This window comes from Nerophis ophidion, linkage group LG04 (genome assembly GCF_033978795.1).
Source record: "Nerophis ophidion isolate RoL-2023_Sa linkage group LG04, RoL_Noph_v1.0, whole genome shotgun sequence".
In the NCBI taxonomy this organism is placed as follows: domain Eukaryota; kingdom Metazoa; phylum Chordata; class Actinopteri; order Syngnathiformes; family Syngnathidae; genus Nerophis; species Nerophis ophidion.
This window is the reverse complement of record NC_084614.1, coordinates 27,752,624-27,775,828: the sequence shown is the minus strand read 5'-3', so window position 1 is coordinate 27,775,828 and position 23,205 is coordinate 27,752,624. Positions and strand designations below refer to the sequence as shown.

At 42.4% G+C, this 23,205-nt stretch overlaps 2 protein-coding genes across 2 annotated transcripts; both read right to left on the bottom strand.

The window, feature by feature from the left end:
* Positions 1-3,331: 3,331 nt before the first annotated feature.
* On the bottom strand, positions 3,332-5,449 carry LOC133551250 (odorant receptor 131-2-like). Its single transcript, XM_061897755.1, has one exon. It carries the CDS (start codon positions 5,447-5,449, stop codon positions 4,526-4,528), a length of 924 nt encoding a protein of 307 aa, XP_061753739.1. The 3' UTR covers positions 3,332-4,525.
* Positions 5,450-12,342: 6,893 nt separating this feature from the next.
* LOC133551251 (odorant receptor 131-2-like) lies at positions 12,343-16,088 on the bottom strand. Its single transcript, XM_061897756.1, has one exon. It carries the CDS (start codon positions 13,789-13,791, stop codon positions 12,874-12,876), a length of 918 nt encoding a protein of 305 aa, XP_061753740.1. The 5' UTR covers positions 13,792-16,088; the 3' UTR covers positions 12,343-12,873.
* Positions 16,089-23,205: the final 7,117 nt, after the last annotated feature.

The window sequence follows — 23,205 nt, the reverse complement described above, 5'->3', positions numbered from 1 at the left end:
AAGCCCACATAAATTGTATGTTTTAACAAATTGTACACCATTTTGTATACAATTACTTTTCAGTGCATACACATTCAATATTCTATATTTATAAGTCCATCTCAATAACGTAGAGTGTCACACCTATGGATCATGTTTTGTTTTGTCATGTTATGTTTTTGATTTTGGACAATCAGTCACGTTTTGCACTTCCTGGTTTTGTTTGTTTCCATGCCAACCTCATTAGTTTTCACCTGTCACGTCCCTGTTCTCAGCCTCACCTGTTTCACTAATCATCACAGCTATTTAAGTCACTCTTTTTCTTGTCTTCGTCCTGGGATCTTCACACATGCGCACGCACCCTACCCATGCTGCACCTCCTTCATGTCCTTGTCCATAGTTCCATGCCGTGTAAGTTTTTGTATTTATGCCTTTGTGCTAGTTTTGTTTATAGTTTATTATTATTCATAGCCAATTGTTTTTGTGCAAAGTCCTTTAGTTTGTGTCCATCATTTCATGCCATCGAGCAGGTGTTTTTTGTTTCACGTTTGTAGTGTTTAGCCAAGTTTCTTCCTCCATTGTGAGCGCTTTTTGTTGTTTCTTTGTTTATTAAATAAAAAACCATGTACTTACATTCATGCCTGACTCGTCCCACATCATCCTTGCATCGATGAAGCACAAACATCCACAGCCCAAGCCTGACAGTAGAGTTTCTTTAAAAAGTTTATTTTTATTTTTTTCAATTTTAAAAGTGAAACTATCTTAGTGTATAAAACACTAAACAGAGTCAAATATTTTAAGAAAATATAATTAATGATGTTAAGCTATTAACATCAATAATAATTATGTAACAAAATAATTTAATAGATAAGGTCAACAAAATTGGGTTTTGTGTGATTTAAGTACAACTTAATGAATACAAGTGTGCTGTGCACTATAACAAATGATCAAATAATCTAGTTTTGAGCCCAAAATTATTTATTTTATAGTTTGTTCTCACTGCAGACATATTAAATGTTCTTCATTCTTATCTCAACCAATTAGAACATTTTTGAAAAGTTAATCTATATCAGTAGTTGCAATCACAAAGTGAAACTAAATTATAATTATAAAAATTAATAATACAAATTATACAACAACAATCTAATACATATCCATCCATTTTCTACCGCTTATTCCCTATGGGGTCACGGGGGGGGGGCTGCATTTGGGCAGAAGGCGGTGTACACCCTGGACAAGACGCCACCTCATCGCAGGGCCAACACAGATAGACAGACAACATTCACACTCACATTCACACACTAGAGCCAATTTAGTGTTGGCAATCAACCTATCCTCAGGTGCATGTCTTTGGAAGTGGGAGGAAGCCGGAGTACCCAGAGGGAACCCACGCATTCACGGGGAGGACATGCAAACTCCACACAGAAAGATCCCGAGCCCGGGATTGAAACCAGGACTATACTCAGGACCTTCGTATTGTGAGGCAGACGCACTAACCCCTCCTTCACCATGCCGCCCAAAAATCTGATCTAATACTATGGTCAGCAATATTGGTTTTATTGTAATGTATTTAATATTCAATAAAATGTAATACATACAGTAGATTAATTTATTATATTATTGTCAGTGCATCTCCTGGTGTCTCGCTCTGTCTTTAAAACGTATTGACGCCTCTGGTTCAAACTTTAATCAAGGGTCTTTTTTCGCACCATAGTTATGTGCATAGAAATGCAAAAATGAAAATTGCACATAAGTTTCTCCAATACTAGATTTATCATATTTTGTTTTACTTTTATATTTGCCTTTCTTCTATCACTTCATCCTTGTTTCAAAATTGCTGGTGCTGTGCATAAAGACTGAAAGCATTATAAACATAATAATTATCACTGGCATTTCTTTTAATTCACAAATGACCTTCCACAAATAACGTTGTCACTTCTTCTCATCTATAAAATTTGTGGACAAAACCAAACAAACTGTGGAACTATACCATACAATTACCAATTTAAAACTTTTATGGAAAACCAAACTTTTAAATTTTTTTAATCTGATTTTTTCTCTCCTTTTATTTGATGTTTCTTGTTACAGTATGTGTACATTTTTTTTCCACATTTGTATTTTCTTATGCCTGTTGTTCTTGGTAATGAGGCCATACTTGTGAGTTTGTTAAATGGCAGTAAAAAAAGAAAAAGTCTTAAAGGCGAGATTTGATAATATTATGACAAGTTTTATTTTGGGATGATTTTTTTAAGGACTTGTTTTTCTTTCAGAACTTTATTTGTTTCATCAAGAATATGATACACAGCTTCACATACAAAACAAACACCGTCTTTCAAACCTGCAATAATATCAACATATCAGGCTTTTCACAGATATGTTAAAGTCTTAGTGTTTTTTATTGTGTGATTTTTTATTTATTGATTGCAGTTAGTATACTATTATTCTCTCAACCTTATGATTTTATGGACTTATTAATATATTATTTATTATTTGCATGTTGTGTATGCCATCCATTTTCTACCGCTTATGCCCTTTCGGGGTCGCGGGGGGCACTGGCGCCTATCTCAGCTACACACGGGCGGAAGGCGGGGTACACCCTGGACAAGTCGCCACCTCATCCCAGGGCCAACACAGATAGACAGACAACATTCACACACTAGGGCCAATTTAGTGTTGCCAATCAACCTATCCCCAGGTGCATGTCTTTGGAAGTGGGAGGAAGCCGGAGTACCCGGAGGGAACCCATCCATTCACGGGGAGAACATGCAAACTCCACACAGAAAGATCCCGAGCCTGGATTTGAACCCAGGACTGCAGTACCTTCGTATTGTGAGGCAGACGCACTAACCCCTCTTCCACCGTGAAGCCCTGTGTATCCTATATTTTGTACTATTTTTTTTAGATGGCATTAAATCTAGTTATTCTCCAGTGTGGACGCTGTAAAGGCGTCGTTTTGTTCTCAATCCTAAGTGCCATGCCATGTTTTGTTTTAATTAATAGTGCTGTTTGTGTCTGTGTGTGCTTCACGGTGGTAGATGGGTTAGTGCGTCTGCCTTACAATACGAAGGTTCTGAGTAGTCCTGGGTTCAATCCCGGGCTCGGGATCTTTCTGTGTGGAGTTTGCACGTCCTCCCCGTGCATGCGTGGGTTCCCTCCGGGTACTCCGGCTTCCGCCCACCTCCAAAGACATGCACCTGGGGATAAGTTGATTGGCAACACTAAATTGGCCCTAGTGTGTGAATGTGAGTGTGAATGTTAGCTGTCTGTGTTGGCCCTGCGATGAGGCGGCGACTTGTTCAGGATTAAACTGCCTTCGGCCCGATTGTAGCTGAGATTGGCATTAGCGCCCCCCGTGACCCCAAATGGAATAAGCGGTAAAAAATGGATGGATGGGATGGGTGTCTGTGTGTTTTTTTCTTCTCTTCTTTCTTTTTGTGTGCCAAGCACCTTTGTGTTTACCCAATTACCAGTGCTGAATACAGTTTGATTTGATAAAAATAAACACAATCTTTTATAAAAATGTCCAAAATATGTACATACTGTGAAAAATAACTTCTTTAGATATTTCCAACCAATATATAAATACTACAGTAAAAAGAAAGATGAAAAAAGGAAATACTCTAAAAAAAATCAAACAAATCAATTAAGAAATATAAAATAGCTAACTTTTCCCCCAAAAAATAAAATATTGAAATAGTTTTCAGAACATGGAAGGTTTTGGTTATGTTTTTGTTTTTCATTTTTTGTTATTTCACAATAAAACAAATCAAATATTTGTTTTTTGTGACACTAATCTGGATTTGTGGATATTAAGTGGTCCTGGTAGACATAAAAGTTTAACAGCATACTCCAAGTCTGTACAATACGGAGCCCCAAAGTAGTGTAAAAATTACTGTCCATCCATCCATTTCCTATCGATTGTCCCTTTTGGGGTGGCGGGGAATACTGGAGCATATCTCAGCTGCATTCTGGCAGAAAGCGGGGTACACCCTGGACAAGTCGCCACTTCATCACAGGGCCAACACAGATAGACAGACAACATTCACACTCACATTCACACACTAGGGCTAATTTTACTGTTGCCAATCAACCTATCCCCAGGTGCATGTTTTTGGAGGTGGGAGGAAGCCACGCAGTCACGGGGAGAACATGCAAACTCCACACAGAAAGATCCCGAGCCCGGGATTGAACTCACGACCTTCGAAGAAACATAAACATTCATCCATCCATTTTTCTACAGCTTGTTTGTAGTGTATCGACATTGGTTTGCTGCTCTTCAGGTGGAACGAACTATTTTTCTAATTTGGCAGGGGTGAAGCTATTACGACGTTCTTAATTTGATTAAAACAACCTTATTAGTTAACTTCCACAGCAACATGTATTTTATGATACATTTTATAAAGTATTTTTTTACAACATGCATATTTAAATGACTGAACAAAAATAATTCAAACTTTACAAAAGCCGAGCCCCCCCCCCTGTGCTCGGGGCTCCGGTACAACACTCCCCTCCACTTCGATCTCCGTCACACTAATATGTTTCAAAATCAAGATGAAGACCGAACGTTGCCATTGCAGCCAAAAGTGAAATAGTAACAGAAGCCGTGTGTGAATGTGGTATCTCTGAGGCCGTATATGAGCGGGCTGAGAAATTTGGGGAAGATAATGAGGCCTACGAAGAGAGCGTAGTGAAAATGAAGCTCCATTTCGGGCTTTAAGTTCATCAGGCCGCCCGTGTAGATCACGTTGAAGAGCGTGGAGGTGAGACACAAACACAGCTGGAACATATGAAGCATCACCGTATTCCGAGCCTTGCTGGCTTCCCGAACATTTGTAGAAGCTGACCTGACGGCAAAAATGATTGCAATGTACGTATAGAAGATAATGACACCCACTATCAGAAAATAAAGTATGGTAAAAATGGCGTCTATGGTGGTGTAAATCTTAAGTCGCCACACATTGTTTCTACTGCAGTATTGGGACATGACGGAGTTGCTGTTCTCCAGCCTGACAAAGAGCAACAGTTGGACGAAGGAGTCCAAGGAGGCCATGGACCACATGACAACGATGGCGATGCGGGTTGTCCTGATGGTGACAATGTTGACGTGCCTGAGCGGGAAACAAATGGCCACGTAGCGCTCCAGCGACATCACGGCCAGGTTGAGCGGGGACAGTTTCACAGTGACGGCCGCCAGTTGCACCACCAGCATGCAGAGGTGATTGATCATGGTGACTATGGTGATGGCAAAGATGTACAGCAGCATGGTGAGCATCAGCTGGAGGGTGTCGGTGAGGAGCAAGTGGCCGAAGAGGATGTAGCGAGAAGTCTCCAGCAGGTGAGGCTTTCTCAACAGGGTCACCAGCATGACCCCGTTGATGTAGATGAAGAACAGACATGGCAGTATAGACAGCAGCACTTTAGCTGGTGACATTTGGAACGCCACCTGGTTTGCATCAGACGACAAATTCATCACATGCATCTGTAAGACAAAAAAAACCACATTATTCTTATTGAGCAATCTAAAGCAGGATTCCACAAGGCAACAATACTTACTTGTCAGCGATGTAGTCCAACTTCATGTCTTCTCATGTCATTAAATCATCTGTGTGGAAGCATCCTCCTCCATGTCATTTAAACCAACAACCAATCAAAACTCAGCTCCGCTTACAACATACTTTGGGGGATTAAAAATGGAGCTGTTTAGTACAAACAATCTCGGAATATGTGCAGTTATTATACAAAATACATCTTGTTTTTAAAGCACATAATTTGTAATGTACATCTGGTGAACTTTAAACATAAATACTCAAATATGGATGTTTTGATCACAAATGTACATGGGACACTCCACCGAATCGGTGCCATTTGCATCGCCAGGAAAGATATGTGAATACTGTACACTACTCAGTGGCCTAGGGGTTAGAGTGTCCCCCCTGAGATCGGTAGGTTGTGAGATCAAACCCCGGCCGAGTCATACCAAAGGCTATAAAAAAATGGGACCCATTGCCTCCCTCAGCATCAAGGGTTGGAATTGGGGGTTAAATCACCATAAATGATTCCCGGGCGCGGCACCGCTGCTGCCCACTGCTCCCCTCACTTCCCAGAGGGTGATCAAGGGGATGGGTCAAATGCAGAGGACAAATTTCACCACACCTAGTGTGTGTGTGACAATCATTAGTACTTTAACTTTAACTTTACACAATTAAATTAAGTAAATATTTATTACCTTTTACACAATTAAATTAAGTAAATATTTATTACCTAAGCAAAGTGTAAAGACATACTTAATAAACACTTTTCAAAAGATTTATTTAGGCATCCTTAACTGAACATAGGAAAAAATAAAAACTTTTTTTAGTCTTCACTGTTTTAATATTAGACTCTACTGTGAAATATAATTGTTTCTCTCACATTTGGGTTTCTCCCTATTGAATGAATAAAGCAGGGGTGTCAAACTCGTTATAGATCGGGGGCCACAGAGAGAAAAATCTACACCCAAGTGGGCCGGACTGGTAATATCCCTGCACAATAAATTAAAAATAAAGACACCTTCAGATTGCTTTCTGTGTTTAAAAATAGAAGAAGCACATTCTGAAAATGTACAAATCTTAATGTTGTTGTTTTTTTACACTTACATGTTGCGATTAATAGTATTCTATCTTTATTTGTCGTTATCTATATTTTCTGAATGAATGATGTGATAATGTTCATCAGTCAACTCAATGGTGTTCATTTTCAATTTATCAAGATAAAAAAAATATCAAAATCAAATTACAATATACCATGTATGTTGTTTGATCATTTTCCTCGATTAATGTACTAACATCATGTGATTTATTTTGTACATATGTACCATCATATGTATGCAAGGTTACATATGTACCATCATATGTACAAAGCAGCGGCGATGACCAAGAAGAACGCAGAGTTGGAATATAAGTACAACACTTTATGTACATATTTAAATACATATTTATATAATATTTACATATTTATATAATACGTAACTACACGCTCCATTAACAGACAGAGTCCCATTGCTTTTATGAGCGGTCGAGCTAGTCAAAAGCCGGAGAAAAAAAAATAATAATGTTTTTTTAATTTTTATTTGTGGCGGCCGTAATTCTTTCGTGGCGGGCCGCCACAAATAAATGAATGTGTGGGAAACCCTGAATGACGTCACACGAGGCATCTGCGACTCCTTGCAAGTCAATAGCCTTGTTCTGTTGTGCCCGATGTCCGCTGTAATATTGTCACCTATTAAAAATATTATGTCTCCAATGGCTATACTGATTTTAAATAGCAGACAGCATCAAAAAATGATTTTAGATTGCGCTACGAACATGACTTTACTACCAAGAATGTATCAGAGCGGCTTTGTGTCCGAAGCAAAGAAATACATAAAGAGCGAACCATGGAAAGAAAACTAGAATGTATTCAAGTTTATTCCTAAAGCTCAGTCACTTGGTGGAAGAAGTTTTAAATCCAAAGGAAATTATACTGTTCGTGCCCAGATACTGTTCCAGGTGAATGTGGCTATTGTCCTGGACTATCTCGACAGTTATGCAGAATACAGAGTTAATCAGTTTGGAGGGCACAAATACAGTGTTAAGAGGTTTGTGTACAGTTTATTATTTGCCTTTGAAGTACCACTATAGTAGACAAACGAGTTGCCTCCACATTGAAGCCATTATCATATATGTCTGATTTATGACACCAAAAGACTTCCAAAGTTTGCGAATAAATAGATATGATGAAAATAGTATCAGTCTCACGGTGATTCCTGAACCATTTTGAGAGATAATGAGGAAGCCAGTCACTAGGAACCAAAGCTCACTTCCCTATCAACAACAATGTAATCAAGCAGACTTTGTGAGAGCCAACAACTATTAATTTTGGAAAAATTATCATTTAGGACCTTATATTTTTGAGCCCAAACACAAAGAGGATGAGTAATATGTTATAGAAGCTGAGTGATGGATGCAGTTTCATTGTGAGACCAGCATCTGCAACATTGCTTAGTGGTAAGCGTACAAACTAACAATAACAAACCAGAATAAAACAAAAAACTTTCTGTAATATTTCCACTCTCTTTGGGATGGTGGCCGATGGGACGCTCACATAATTCCGTTCAGATGAAGATTCAGTTGCAATCCTCATGAAAGGTTAAAAAAAGTTCCCGCAGAAAGCGTTTTTAGGGGTCTATTTTACCGTCTTGGGGGATGTGAAAGTCAACCAGCCTATCAAACCATGGCCACAATTGTCTACTACCAAGTGAAAGCTGCATGAATTATAATCTGGGATTTACTTTTAGCAAATTTGAGACAAATCAGAAGCAGTCGTCGGCTCAGTGTGTCAGCAATAGCAGCGTAAACTAGCATTAGTGGACTGCTATCGATGTGCCACTAAAATAGTCCGTCTGCATTGTTGCTTATAATAACAATATCACTCGTATTTGGTTAATTTTCAGGTCACGACATGTGAATGGAATATTGTTGGCATTTTCTGAATGTTTTTAGAGCGTGTACTGAGCACAACAGAGGACCCTCGATCTGTTGAATAAATTGTTGGCTATTTATTTACGATTTCAAATGCATAAAAAAGCCAAGCATATGTGTTCTTGATTTATAAAGGATCATGAATGATAAACACCACATCTCTTACAATTGTTTGCATATTTCCATTATGACTGAAGCGCTAGTCCAGTGATGTCAATCTCCAAAATTAGCCAAAGGTATTCACAGCGCAATATTCAAAATGACTGACGGATTTTGTGATATTTAAACAGTGTTTTCACATACTTTGTGTGTTGCAAATACAATTGGATATGGTTTAGTGGATACAATGAAACGCAAATAAGCATATAAAGTCAATATGTTTTTCCACTCTATTGTTAATTTGATATACATGCTTTCTTGTATTCCATTTCATTTGTATTTCGTTTGGGAGTCCTATTCAAGACGGCATTCTACATTTTCTTAGCTACCTTTTTAAATAATCGGTTTATTCAGTTTCTACCATCAATGTACATCAAAATGTTATGTTCTTTTAATATATGAAACAAATAAACAGTCTTTTCATTACAACTCTTCCTATGTTTTTATTAAATAGTATCTGTATCCGGGTTATATCCAGAGCGCTGAGACTAGCACTTAAATGATATGAAGGGTGCCTTCTGGCTGCCCACACCCACTTGAGAGCTCGGTTTTTTAATTGCATAATCCAAGTGTGTTAGTTTGACTTTTCAAAAACCGAAAACAATCTGATAAAGGTGTTTCCATGGTTTGTAGGATGCTAATTTAGAGCCAAACTATTTGAAAAATTTGACAAATTTACTGCATGGACACGTACTGACTGATAAACTCAAATTGCTTCACCAAGTTGGCGACACGCTTCGTCATGTTTCTAATGATTTTTTCTTTAATTCAATAAATATCATCCAGTTTTTGTCATTACTATTCTTCACACTCCCTTCCTTCCATGAAAAACAAAGTAATATCCATCTCTAGCTTTAAACTAATACTAGCAAGCAAGACCAGATGTTTGGTCCGATCTTACGGGGTTCACTGTGATATTTCCTACACCAACTCATGGTGGGGATGCTTGTAACACGTATCGAGAGTGACAATTGGCCGGTAGACAGCTCTTATCTCATAACACTCTTATGTTGAGGTGCCACCATATTATTATTTTCTTGAAAATAAAAAAAAAGTATTATTTTTACATTTTATTTACTCGGGAAAGTCTCATTGAGATTAAGAATGTGTTTGACAAGGAAGACCTGCCACACACATTCATACATCAGTGTGAGTGGCAATTAGAGAATGGTGGGAAAGTGTATTGCCCATCAGTGATGAGGATGGCAGAAAGTGGGTCTCACACGGGGCGCCATTAACGCTACAACTGCCACTGATTGAAAAGGTGCTGACCAAGAAAAAAAAACCTTGTTAGTCTTGACTGAAGTGTGCAACTGCCCATACACACAACACGCTCTATCCAGCAAGTTCTGTCAAACTAATAATGACATGCTGCCTAAGAGAAACTTTACGAAAAGTTGATGGAATCAAGCTAACTTATGCACACAGTCATATCTATTCATCCCATAATTATTCCAAGATTTGAAATAAATCATAAGTTAATATTACATTCAGTATGCCCTTGATGAGCATGACTTCTGAACACAATTGTACATACTAATGAGGCCATCTTCTGGACAATGTATGAATTTGTACACATTTAGTTTGTGTGAGTGTCACTGCATTCCTAATATCACTTAAACATTTGATAAATATCATAGAACTGTTATGTATTCATACTAAATACAACACAAAAGCACAGTTACTGTAACACCATTTAAATATTAGACATGTCTCCATGGCTAGTGATATATATTGGGCCTTTCAATATGTACATCATAAACACAAACTATGATGCAGTTTCACGGTGGAAGAGGGGTTAGTGCGTCTGCCTCACAATACGAAGTTCCTGCAGTCCTGGGTTCAAATCCAGGCTCGGGATCTTTCTGTGTGGAGTTTGCATGTTCTCCCCGTGAATGCGTGGGTTCCCTCCGGGTACTCCGGCTTCCTCCCATCTCCAAAGACATGCACCTGGGGATAGGTTGATTGGCAACACTAAATTGGCCCTAGTGTGTGAATGTGAGTGTGAATGTTGTCTGTCTATCTGTGTTGGCCCTGCGATGAGGTGGCGACTTGTCCAGGGTGTACCCTGCCTTCCGCCCGATTGTAGCTGAGATAGGCGCCAGCGCCCCCCGCGACCCCGAAAGGGAATAAGCGGTAGAAAATGGATGGATGGATGGATGGATGATGCAGTTTAAGTAACTTCAAACTCAAAGTGTTTACAAAGTACGAGGAAGAATTTTGAAAAACAACTTGAACCTTATTGAAAAAATAGCTAAGTTTACTCTTCTCATTATGTGAATCACAACTTATAAACAACTATGTATTCCATCCACCCATCCTTCCATTTTCTAGCGCTTGTCCCTTTTGGGGTCGCGGGGGGTGCTGGAGCCTATCTCGGCTGCATTCGGGCGGAAGGCGGGGTACATTCAAGAAACTATTTGTTTGTGCTACAAATTAAAACACGAAGTGAATAATCAAATGTGTCAGCAACTGCTATGAATTGGAAAATGAATAGGATTATATAAGCCCTGCTTTTTCGGACACGTAATGAGAAACTGAAAATATGTAATATACGATATTGTAACTGTTCTAAATAAAATCAAAACCATAACTTAACCATGCATCATAAAAGCAGAGCTAAAACTATTTACTACAGGGCTTTTGAATTGGCAAAATGTTGTGGTTTAATTTATTAAACACACATATTAGTGAATTACAGAACATAGTCAGACATACAGAGAGACGACCAGTTAGTTATCATACAGCTGAGCATAAAATCACTCTTGGCAAATATTCAGATAATGTTTTTTTTTAATGTAGGAGGAATGAGGTATTTCCTCCGAGCTGGTAATAAGGTATTCAATTGAAAACCTAAAAAACTAGTTTCTTTTGACAAACATTTCTATGTTTTCACTTAAAACAATGTAGTTTTCCTTTTTTAATCTATTTAAAATACGTTGTGTATTTGTTTATATTTAATTACTGTATGTTTCTTTTAAAGCATTATATAAATCAAATGAATATTTAGACTCCTTCAATACAAACATATCGGATATCATATCATGTAGTGCGTTTGCCTCACAATAGAAATGTCCTGGGTTCATTGGGCTCGGGGTCTTTCTGTGTGAAGTTTTCATCTTGTCCCCGTGCCTGCGTGGTTTCTCTCTGGGTGCTTTGGCTTTCTCCCACCTCCAAAGACCTGCACCTGGGATTAGGTTGATTGGCAAAACTAAAATGGTCGTTAGTGTGTGAATGTGAGTGTGAATGTTGTCTATCTGTGTTGGCTCTGCGATGAAGGGCTACTTGTCCAGGGTTTATCCTGCCTTCCGCCCGAGTGCAGTAGGGGTATGCTCCAGCACTCCTGCAACCCCGCAATGGCCAAGCAGTAGAAAATGGATGGATTGATGGATCATATAGTGTGCCAGGATCCTTGAGAATATTGCAACAATATTGAGTTATGCCAGAATTGTTTTCCAAATATTAAAAAAACCTACTAAATATATCATTTAAAAAAAGTTTAATGAATTTAGATATAGAATAGAATATAGAATATATCTTTATTGTCGTTATACATTGTACAACGAAATTGTATGCAAAGCTAATTTAGTGCAAATTCATAACACATAAAAACATAAGAACACAGATAAATAGATAAAAATACCAAGCATACAGCTCACATGCACAGTCATTGTCATTTTGTGTTCAGTGACACTATTGCTCTCGGGTAAAAAGTGTTGTTAAATCGGTTTGTCCGGCATTTTATTGTCCTGTATCTCCTGCCTGAGGGCATCTGTTCAAAAAGTTACATACATATGATAGTGTATTAAGACCTAAATTACAATAATTTAATATTTTACCAATTTCTTTAGTTATTTCCAGCGAAAATCTACCCATTTTGGCTAATAATATGTTGCACAATAAACATAACTTGCTATTACACAAGATTGTGTGTTCCTTGTGCTGGAAACACTATTTTTAAAGAATATTTGCTCATTGTCTAAAATACACAAATAATTTAAATGAACTGGTGTAAAAAATAGTCTTGCACAGGTGGGGGTGGAAATGAAAGTCAGATAAAAAACATAAATTAATAATGACAGCTTTATACAAAATGGCTGTTTATTCCAAAACATGGGGCCAGTTTTAGATACAATTTAAAAAGATTGGCAATGGGCTATTTTTTTCTCTTGCTTTCGGGAAAAATGTGTGAATCAGCATACTTCTTCTATGCAAACAAATAATAGATTGCTTGAAATCAAGATAAAGATGGAACACTCCTTTTGCAGCCAAATATGAAATAGTCCCTGAAGGCGTGTCTGAAGGTGTTATCTCTCAGGCCATAAATGAGCGGGCTTAGACATTTGGGGAAAACAATGAGACCTAAAAAGAAAACGTACTGGAAATGAAGAACGGGCTTTAAGCTTAAAGGGCCACCAGATTTGATCATGCTAAAGAGCGTGGAGGTGAGACACAAACACAGCTGGAACATATGAAGCATCACCGTATTCCGAGCCTTGCTGGCGTTCCGAACATTTGTAGAAGTTGACCTGACAGTAAAAATGATTGCAATGTATGTATAGAAGATGATGACGCTCACTATCACAAAATAAAGTATGATAAAAATGGCGTCTATTGTGGCGTAAATCTTTAGTCGCCACACATTGTGTCTCCCGCAGTGTGGTGACACGATGAAGCTGCTGTTCTCCAGCCTGACGAAGACGAACAGCTGGACAAATGAGTCCAAGGAGGCCATGGACCACATGACAACGATGGCGATGCGGGTTGTCCTGATGGTGACAATGTTGGCGTGCCTGAGCGGAAAACAAATGGCCACGTAGCGCTCCAGCGACATCACGGCCAGGTTGAGCGGGGACATTTTCACAGTGAAGGCCGCCAGTTGCACCACCAGCATGCAGAGGTGATTGATCATGGTGGCAGTGGTGATGGCAAAGATGTACAGCAGCATGGCCAGCAGCAGCTGGAGGGACTCGGTGAGGAGCAAGTGGCCAAAGAGGATGTAGCGAGAAGTCTCCAGCAGGTGAGGCTTTCTCAACAGGGTCACCAGCATGACCCCGTTGATATAGATGAAAAGAAGACATGGCAGCATGGACAGCAGCACTTTCATGTGTTCCTGGAGCGTTGGCACCTGGTTCACTTCAAACGACACGTTCATGACCGCAGCACCTGGAAAAAAACAGCACTCTCGTTAACATATCCACCCACTACACATTGTATCAATGAACCTACTAGTATGAATACTTACATGTCAATGATGTCAGCCAACTTCATGAAACTATGACGGTTTAGTGTCTTCTTGTGTCTTTCATCATCTATGTGGCAGCATCATCACTGATGTAATTGTAACCAACAACCAATCAAAACTAAGCACTGCTTACGACTGCACTGGGGGATTAAAAGATATGCCAACAAGGTACACTATACAGGTGTCGTACGGTCAGTAGAGTCTTTATGCAAATAATGATGTCAATGACTATTACTAGTTGTCCATTGAACTGGATTGAACATGTAATTTCTATACGATTCCAATATATAATTTACGCACTATGGATCATAAACCTGAGGCTGCACAAGCCAAGCATTTCCTGTGATTGTGCAGTTCATGAAAGGAAAACTGCACTTTTTAAAACATTTCGCCTATCATTCACAAACCCTATGTGAGATAAAAACTGCCAGTACAAAATGGCTAACAAAGGGAGTAATGAGATTAATCTACTCTGCCGATAAAGCCTCCTAAATCAGGGAAATTAAACGGAATGGTTTTAGGGGCCACATTTTGAGAAAGTCCAGTGTTGGCCAATTTGATTTTGCCCTACTTTTCTGTCAGTGTCATGAGAGCTCGGCTGTTTTTCAGGGACTTCTGCAAAAAAGCTAGTCAAAGATCATCTTTTTGATAGCCCTTTAGTGTTTTTAAGAATCTGCTGTAAAAGTGTGGGTCGATGGTGGATACAGGGGAATTCAAGGAGCATGGGTTCCATGGTTTATTCGCCTAAGCTGCTCTTTCTGCAGGTGGTGTGGACCACTCTGCCGATCTTCTCGACCCAGTTTTTCAGGTTGGGGGGATGGCCACTATGCAGTGTAACTTGCTCACTTCTTGTCAGGTCATTCTCTTCACGTCTGTTGTTCTCCATACTGTACATCAACCTCACTCTCGCCTTGCTGAAGGGTCGCAGGTTGCCCCGAGCTTAGCGGCCTCGTTGCCGACCACCCCAGAGTGGCAAGGGCACCACATGAAAGTGGATTTTTGGTGCTGCCGGTACGATGCATGAAGGAGTTCCAGCGCCTTTGCTTTATTATCGTTGTTAAGGGGACTGGACGGGTGGAGTGACTTCAGCCTCTGGAGGACTGATTGGCTATCAGATACAATTTGAACTCACATTCCTTCCTCCATATAGGTCAGAAAGCACAGGGATGTCATCATAGCCCTCATTTCTGCTTGGTTGGTGGAACATCATCGGCTTGCTGGCACCACAATTGTATATGTGATGCTGGGGGGCTCCATGTATCCTGTGGTGACAATTGGACTGCTTCCATTCTTTGTCCCGTCAGTGGCTGAACCATCGTTGTAGATATTCCGGTCAAACTTTTCCAAGTGTCTTTTTGAGACGGGCACTCGCTATCAATCTGTCTACGTATGGATTATTAGTTTCTGTACAGTCTGTTAGTTGGGGCTTTCAGAGCCAACAATGGGCAATTATTTGCTTCTATCCCGCATTCAGCAATTCCCAAACCTTCTTGGTAGTAGTGTCATCGTTTTCAGAGTCAATACATTTAAGACATAATCTTTCTAATATGTAGCAATATTATAGCGGACATCAGGTACAACAAGAACTGGGCTGTTGACTTGTAAGGAGCTGCAGGAGCTGGTGTGAAGTCATAGGTCAACCAGTCAATAGCTATTGACCAACTATTGACCAACTATTAGCGCATGACTAATAGTTGCATTTAGGGGCAAAAATACAAAAAAATCAGACTAATTTAGTTAATGGAAATGTAGTGACTAATGCTACAGGGATAGGAGTGGAGTCACTAAGGCGAGCAATTCCACCACCGGTGACAAAAAGCCTCGTCATAACTAACTGTTACATACTACTGGAAACTTTCCCCATACTTAAGACACATTGGTCACCTTAAAACTACGCTAGGGACGGCGTGGCGCAGTGGGGAGAGTGGCCGTGCGCAACCCGAGCGTCCCTGGTTCAATTCCCACCTAGTACCAACCTCGTCACGTCCGTTGTGTCCTGAGCAAGACACTTCACCCTTGCTCCTGATGGGTGCTGGTTGGCGCCTTGCATGGCAGCTCCCTCCATCAGTGTGTGAATGTGTGTGTGAATGGGTAAATGAGGAAGTAGTGTCAAAGCGCTTTGAGTACCTTGAAGGTAGAAAAGCGCTATACAAGTACAACCCATTTATTGTCAAATCTACAAACCCTGTTTCCGTATGAGTTGGGAAATTGTGTTAGATGTAAATATAAACGGAATACAATGATTTGCAAATCCTTTTCAACCCATATTCAGTTGAATATGCTACAAAGACAACATATTTGATGTTCAAACTGATAAACTTTTTTTTTTTTGCAAATCATTAACTTTCGAATTTGATTCCATCAACACATGACAAAAAAGTTGGGAAAGGTGGCAATAAAAACTGATAAAGTTGAGAAATTCTCATCAAACACTTATTTGGAACATCCCACAGGTGTGCAGGCTAATTGGGAACAGGTGGGTGCCATGATTGGGTATAAAAGCAGCTTCCATGAAATGCTAAGTACTTTACAAACAAGGATGGGACGAGGGTCACCAATTTGTAAGCAAATTGTCGAACAGTTTTAGAACAACATTTCTCAACGTGCTATTGCAACGAATTTAGGGATTTTATCATCTATGGTCCGTAAAATCATCAAAAGGTTCAGAGAATCTGGAGAAATCACTGCACGTAAGCGATATTACGGGCCGTTGATCCCTCAGGCAGTACTGCATCAAAAACCGACATCAGTGTGTAAAGGATATCTCCACATGGGCTCAGGAACACTTCATAAAATCACTGTCAGTAACTACAGTTGTTTGCTAGTGCAAGTTAAAACTCTGCTATGCAAAGCAAAACCCATTTATCAACAACACCGCTGGCTTCGCTGGGCCCGAGCTCATCTAAGATGGACTGATGCAAAGCGGAAAGGTGTTCTGTGGTCTGACGAGTCCACATTTCAAATTATATTTGGAAACTGTGGACGTGGTGTTCTCCAGAACAAAGAGAAAAATAACCATCCGGATTGTTATAGGCGCGAAGTTCAAAAGGCAGCATCTGTGATGGTATGGGTGTGTATTTGTGCCCAAGGCATGGGTAACTTACACATCTGTGAAGGCACCATAATGCTAAATGGTCCATACAGGTTTTGGAGCAACATATGTTGTCATCTAAGCAACGTTATCATGGACGCCCCTGCTTATTTCACCAAGACAATGCCAAGCCACGTTTTACAACAACGTGGTTTCGTAGTAAAAGAGTGCGGCTACTTTCCTGGCCCGCCTGCAGTCCAGACCTGTCTCCCATCCAAAATGTGTGGCGCATTATGAAGCGTAAAATACGACAGCGGAGACCCCAGACTGTTGAACGACTGAAGCTCTACATAAAACAAGAATGGGAAAGAATTCCACTTTCAAAGCTTCAACAATTAGTTTTCTCAGTTCCCAAACGTTTATTGAGTGTTGTTAACTACTTTGGCACGTGTTGCAGTCATGAAATTGTAAGTTAATTATTATTTGCAAAAAAAAAAAAAGTTTATGAGTTTGAACATCAAATATCTTGTTTTTGTTGTGCATTCAACTGAATATGGGTTGAAAAGGATTTGCAAATCATTGTATTCCATTTATATTTACATCTAACACAATTTCCCAACTCATATGGAAACAGGTTTTGTAGCAGATTACAACGCATGCGACGACATCCGCGATAATAATGCCACATTAAACGAAAGAGGGAAGCTTTTGACAAAGATTATACTGGACGCTTCTGGGATTTTCCTCAAAAACGGATCCCTTACAAAGAAAGACACAGCAATGGGGATCCCCTCCGTGCCAGATGTCACAATTGTCCAAGAGTCGCTAAGGGATCAGTGCTCCTGGGATATAGCAGAAAGTTGTCATCTGATCAGAAGGTCGTTTTCACAACTGTCAAACATGCCAACGAGAAGCTGAAATGTAAAAAAAACACCTTGTCTGAAACGAAGAAAGGGAATCTGACGGCCTTCGCTGATGCAACTGAGAAGGCCCTCTCCGACTGGCCCCCTCCAACCAGCTCGTCAGTCGCAAAACAGAACTCCTGTTTTAACCACATCATACTTGCCAACCCTCCTGGATTTTCCGGGAGACTCCCGAAATTCAGTGCCTCTCCCGAAAACCTACCGTTACAAATTTTCTCCCGAAAATGTCCCGAAATTTACGCGGAGCTGGAAGCCACACCCCTTCCAGCTCCATGCGAACCTGAGTGAGGACAGCCTGTTTTCATGTCCGGTTTCCCAAAATATAAACAGCGTGTCTGCCCAATGACGTTATAACTGTAGAATGATCGAGGGTGAGTTCTTGGTTTCTTATGTGGGTTTATTGTTAGGCAGTTTCATTAACGTCCTCCCAGCGCGGTAACAACACACAACAACAGCAGTCACGTTTTCGTCTACCATAAAGCAGCTCGTCTGCCGTAAACAGCAATGTTGTGACACTCTTAAACAGGACAATGCTGCCATCTACTGTACATGCATATCAGACAATAACATCTACGGCTTTTAGGAGTGCAGTGCAAAACTGCGCACACAACAAGGAGACGAAGATGGAAGACTTCAGACTCTAGTGCATTTGATGAAAGCACTTTTGTGTGTGCCACACAGCAATGCATCATCAGAGAGGGTGTTCAGCATGGTTAGAAAAATAGTGACAGAGAATAGAACAAGGATGGACAATTCAACCCTTAACTCAACAATGAGTAGATAAGTGTTATGTGTGTGTACATGTGTAAATAAATGAACACTGAAATTCAAGTATTTTTAATTTATATATATATATATTTATATATTTATATATGTATGTATGTATATGTGTGTAGCTAGAATTCACTGAAAGTCAAGTATTTATTTTATATCCAAAGGGAATAAGCGGTAGGAAATGGATGGAGATATATATATATATATATATATATATATGTTGGGATGTCGCATGGCTGCAGTTGTGTGACCTCAAGTATGCAAAAATCCAGGAGAGCAGAAAGCAGGTAAGATGATTTTAATTTCATCAAAGTAAAAGATATAAACAGAAAGCAGTCTTGCATGGAGATGTTCCCAACATAGGTTTAACTTCGAGCACTGAGGAGTGCTCGAGTGAACCATAAATAGACCTGTTGATTGACCGCAGCTGAGGACCGCTGCCAATCAACGGCGAGTGTGACAAAAACAGTGCTCAGCGGAGTAAACAGGAAGTATGACAAAATAAGAGCACTGAACAGGAAACAAAGTACAAAACACGAAAAACTATCAGAAAGTAAGTGACAGATCGTTACAGGACCTCCCCCTCAAGGAACAGATACCAGATGTTCCCTGGAAAAGAAAAATGGAAAAAAATGTCCACAAAGTAAGGGAGGATGGAAGGAGGATTTGGTGGAAGGTCGCCAAACCTCGTGTCCCCGCAGCCAGCGAGGGAAAGTCAGGTGGCGACGGCGCGTAGAGCGCCGCTGGAACTGGCGGGGCGGGCGGCCACGGAACAGCCACATCATTGGCCGAAAAAGAGACGAGTGCATCCCGCGAGGAGGACGCCCAGGGCACGGCCACATCCGCGGCTGACGTGGAGGCGGGCGCGCTGAAGCAGGCCCGGAGACAGCAGACAAAGCGGCGGGGGCTGCAGCCAAAACAGATACCTCTGCAGGAGGCGGCTGAGGAGCCGATGTTGGTGCCGGCGTGGAAACGGCAGACGTCATCGACGGCGTGGAAGCGGCAGACGTCATTGGCGGCGTGGAAGCGGCAGACGTCATCGGCGGCGTGGAAGCGGCAGACGTCATCGGCGGCGTGGAAGCGGCAGACGTCATCGGCGGCGTGGAAGCGGCAGACGTCATCGGCGGCGTGGAAGCGGCAGACGTCATCGGCGGCGTGGAAGCGGCAGACATCGGCGGCGTGGAAGCGGCAGACGTCATCGGCGGCGTGGAAGCGGCAGACGTCATCGGCGGCGTGAAAGCGGCAGACGTCATCGGCGGCGTGAAAGCGGCAGACGTCATCGGCGGCGTGAAAGCGGCAGACGTCATCGGCGGCGTGAAAGCGGCAGACGTCATCGGCGGCGTGAAAGCGGCAGACGTCATCGGCGGCGTGAAAGCGGCAGACGTCATCGGCGGCGTGAAAGCGGCAGACGTCATCGGCGGCGTGGAAGCGGCAGATGACGCCGGGCGAGGAGCAGCAAATGCTGGCCGAGGAATAGCGGATGCCGGCGGTGACGAAGCCCGGCGTGGTGCTGCTCTTGGCGGCGTTGGGGCTCGGCGTGGAGCCGGCGTTGGGGCTCGGCGTGGAGCCGGCGTTGGGGCTCGGCGTGGAGCCGGCGTTGGGGCTCGGCGTGGAGCCGGCGTTGGGGCTCGGCGTGGAGCCGGCGTTGGGGCTCGGCGTGGAGCCGGCGTTGGGGCTCGGCGTGGAGCCGGCGTTGGGGCTCGGCGTGGAGCCGGCGTTGGGGCTCGGCGTGGAGCCGGCGTTGGGGCTAGGCGAAAGCCCGCCAGGGACGTAGATGTCTCCGTGGAAGGAGACGCTGGCGGGGATGACAGCGGTGTGTGCCTGGCTGCACCGCAGTGTATAGTGGGCCCCCCTCCACTAGGTGGCTGCCAGACACCGTTCACACATGCGGGAAAACGTGCCTGCTCGTCGGAGTCCCCCGGTGCGAAAACCAGGGACGGGCGGGAGGGGACCAGGAGGAGGGACGAAGACACGTCCCGTGCCAAGTCCCAGCAGGAGGACAAAAGCGACCTCACTGTGGGCTCCACTGGAGCTCTCGGCGAACCAAAAAAGAGAGCGGGAGCTGGCAAAAAGAGCAGCCGGGGAGCAGCCGCTGGAAGCTGCGTAGGAGCAGGGAGAAGCAGCTCAGCAGACGACGGGAAGGATGGCGGCGGCGGACGTGCCGGTCGGAGAGCCGCAGTCGGCGACGGAGCCGCAGGAGCCGCGAGACGTGAAGGAGGAGGCGGGCGCGCCGGTCGGTGAGCCGTAGCCGGCAGCGTTGCCGAGAGGAAGGATGGCGGCGGAGGACGCGCCGGTCGGAGAGCCGTAGCCGGTAGTGTTGCCGCGGGAGCCGCGAGGCATGCAGGAAGTGGCGGACGTGCTGGTCGGAGAGCCGTAGCCAGCCGTTGAGCCGAGAGGAAAGATGGCGGCGGGGGACGCGCCGGTCGGAGAGCCGAAGCCGGTGGCGTTGCCGCGGGGAGAGGGTCCGCGTCTGTAGGCTGGGACCGCACAAACCTGGCCTTCAAGTCCTCCAGGAATTGTGCGGTCCAGAACGTCGGCTGAGGATTGCCGACAGGGATTCTCGCGAGGTCACAATTTTCTGGCTCGAAGTTACTGTTGGGATGTCGCATGGCTGCAGTTGTGTGACCTCAAGTATGCAAAAATCCAGGAGAGCAGAAAGCAGGTAAGATGATTTTAATTTCATCAAAGTAAAAGATATAAACAGAAAGCAGTCTTGCATGGAGATGTTCCCAACATAGGTTTAACTTCGAGCACTGAGGAGTGCTCGAGTGAACCATAAATAGACCTGTTGATTGACCGCAGCTGAGGACCGCTGCCAATCAACGGCGAGTGTGACAAAAACAGTGCTCAGCGGAGTAAACAGGAAGTATGACAAAATAAGAGCACTGAACAGGAAACAAAGTACAAAACACGAAAAACTATCAGAAAGTAAGTGACAGATCGTTACAATATATATATATATATATGTGTGTATAAATAAAATACTTGACTTGGTGAATTCTAGCTGTAAATGTACTCATCCACTCTTAACCACGCTCCGTCCCAACCACGCCCCCCAACCCCACCCCCCGAAATCGGAGGTCTCAAGGTTGGCAAGTATGAGCCACATACTCCTCAAAGCTGCCAAAAAACATCAAACTAAGTGGGCATGACAGTCTCCCACGAAGAGAAGCAAAGTGTCAGAGTTTGTTTGTGACGAACCCCAGGATGCAGAGAAACAGGCATGCATTTTGCAGGTAAACATGTTTTAATTAAAATACTAGAACAAGAACAAAAGGGGTACAAGAAAAAGCGCGCATGAGGCAGATAACAAAACTAAAAGAGCTAGCAAGGGAGCTAGAAAACAAAAAGAGCTTAGCATGGAAGCTAGCAAAAACAAAAGGGCCTAGCACGGAAGCTAGCGGGTAGCGAGCAGGAAAACAGAAGTCGCTACTTGTAGAATGAAAACAAAACGGAAGCAGGGAACAAAAGACATTCAGCTACAAACAGATACCGAAATATAGCTTACCGCTACGCTGCAATGACACGACACGAAACGACACGACAGGAGTGACAATACGGAAGTGACATCGACAATACAATACAATAATCCAGCACTCGACTGGAGGACAAAACAGGTCCAAATAGGAGCGTGCTGATTGACATCAGGTGTGGCCAGGTGCCAATCAGCCGCAGCTGAGGGGAAACAGCACTCAGGGAAAAAAAAATCAGGAACAGACAAAATAAGAGCGCTGACAGGAAACAGACAGGAAAATCTAAAACATGGCCACACTGTCACGGACAAGCCTGATACAAACGGACAAAATCAGAGTGAAGAAAGGTAACCACAATGACAAATTTATGACAAAAGTTAGGAAGGTGAAAGAGTTAATCGAAGAGCAGAAGAGATATATATGGAGGACAAAAGTGACCATTTGTAAAGGCACCCAAGAAATGTGAAGGTTTCTTCGCAGCCTTATGATACCAACCAAAGAGTACCTGGAACCAGTAATATCAGATAAGGAGAATACATGACAGCAAACCAAACCAAATAGAAGCCACGTTCTGTACAATTGGGACATGTATTCATGTCTCAATTTTGACTTCAGCCTGTGAAACCTGTGGGATTATATTCCTTTGCTGATGCGCCAGTGTACACAGTACTAGCTCCCCATGCACACTATAGCCATTACCTGACCAGACATCACTGGAATTTACAAAGCTGCTAATGAGAACTTCTAGCAATTTGGGCTTTCGTGATGTTGACTTTTTTTTGGGGCCCATGACAATCACCTAATGTCACCGCCAGTAATTACACTTATAAAGAACCCTTTTCTCCACCATTTGAGACATCAGAAGTCTCTGGTAGACCTCATTTGTCTTTGAGTCCATCCAAATAATGAGATTAGATTAATTAACAACATATCTAACCCCGCCTTTTTGGAAAAAATTTTGCCCTCTAAAGTTCAGAGATAACACGGTAATCCAGTAGTAACAGTAATTGTGGCGCTCAGTATGTGTTGAGTTCAATATGCATTGGAAGCCATCTTAGCAGAAAAGTTATAAAAATAGCCTCAGATTTATAATCATTAGACACGTTACATGAATTCTCTGACT

Coding starts and splice junctions, on each gene's coding strand:
- LOC133551250 (XM_061897755.1), bottom strand. CDS start 5,449: ATGAATTTGTCGTCTGATGCAAACCAGGTGGCGTTCCAAATGTCACCA.
- LOC133551251 (XM_061897756.1), bottom strand. CDS start 13,791: ATGAACGTGTCGTTTGAAGTGAACCAGGTGCCAACGCTCCAGGAACAC.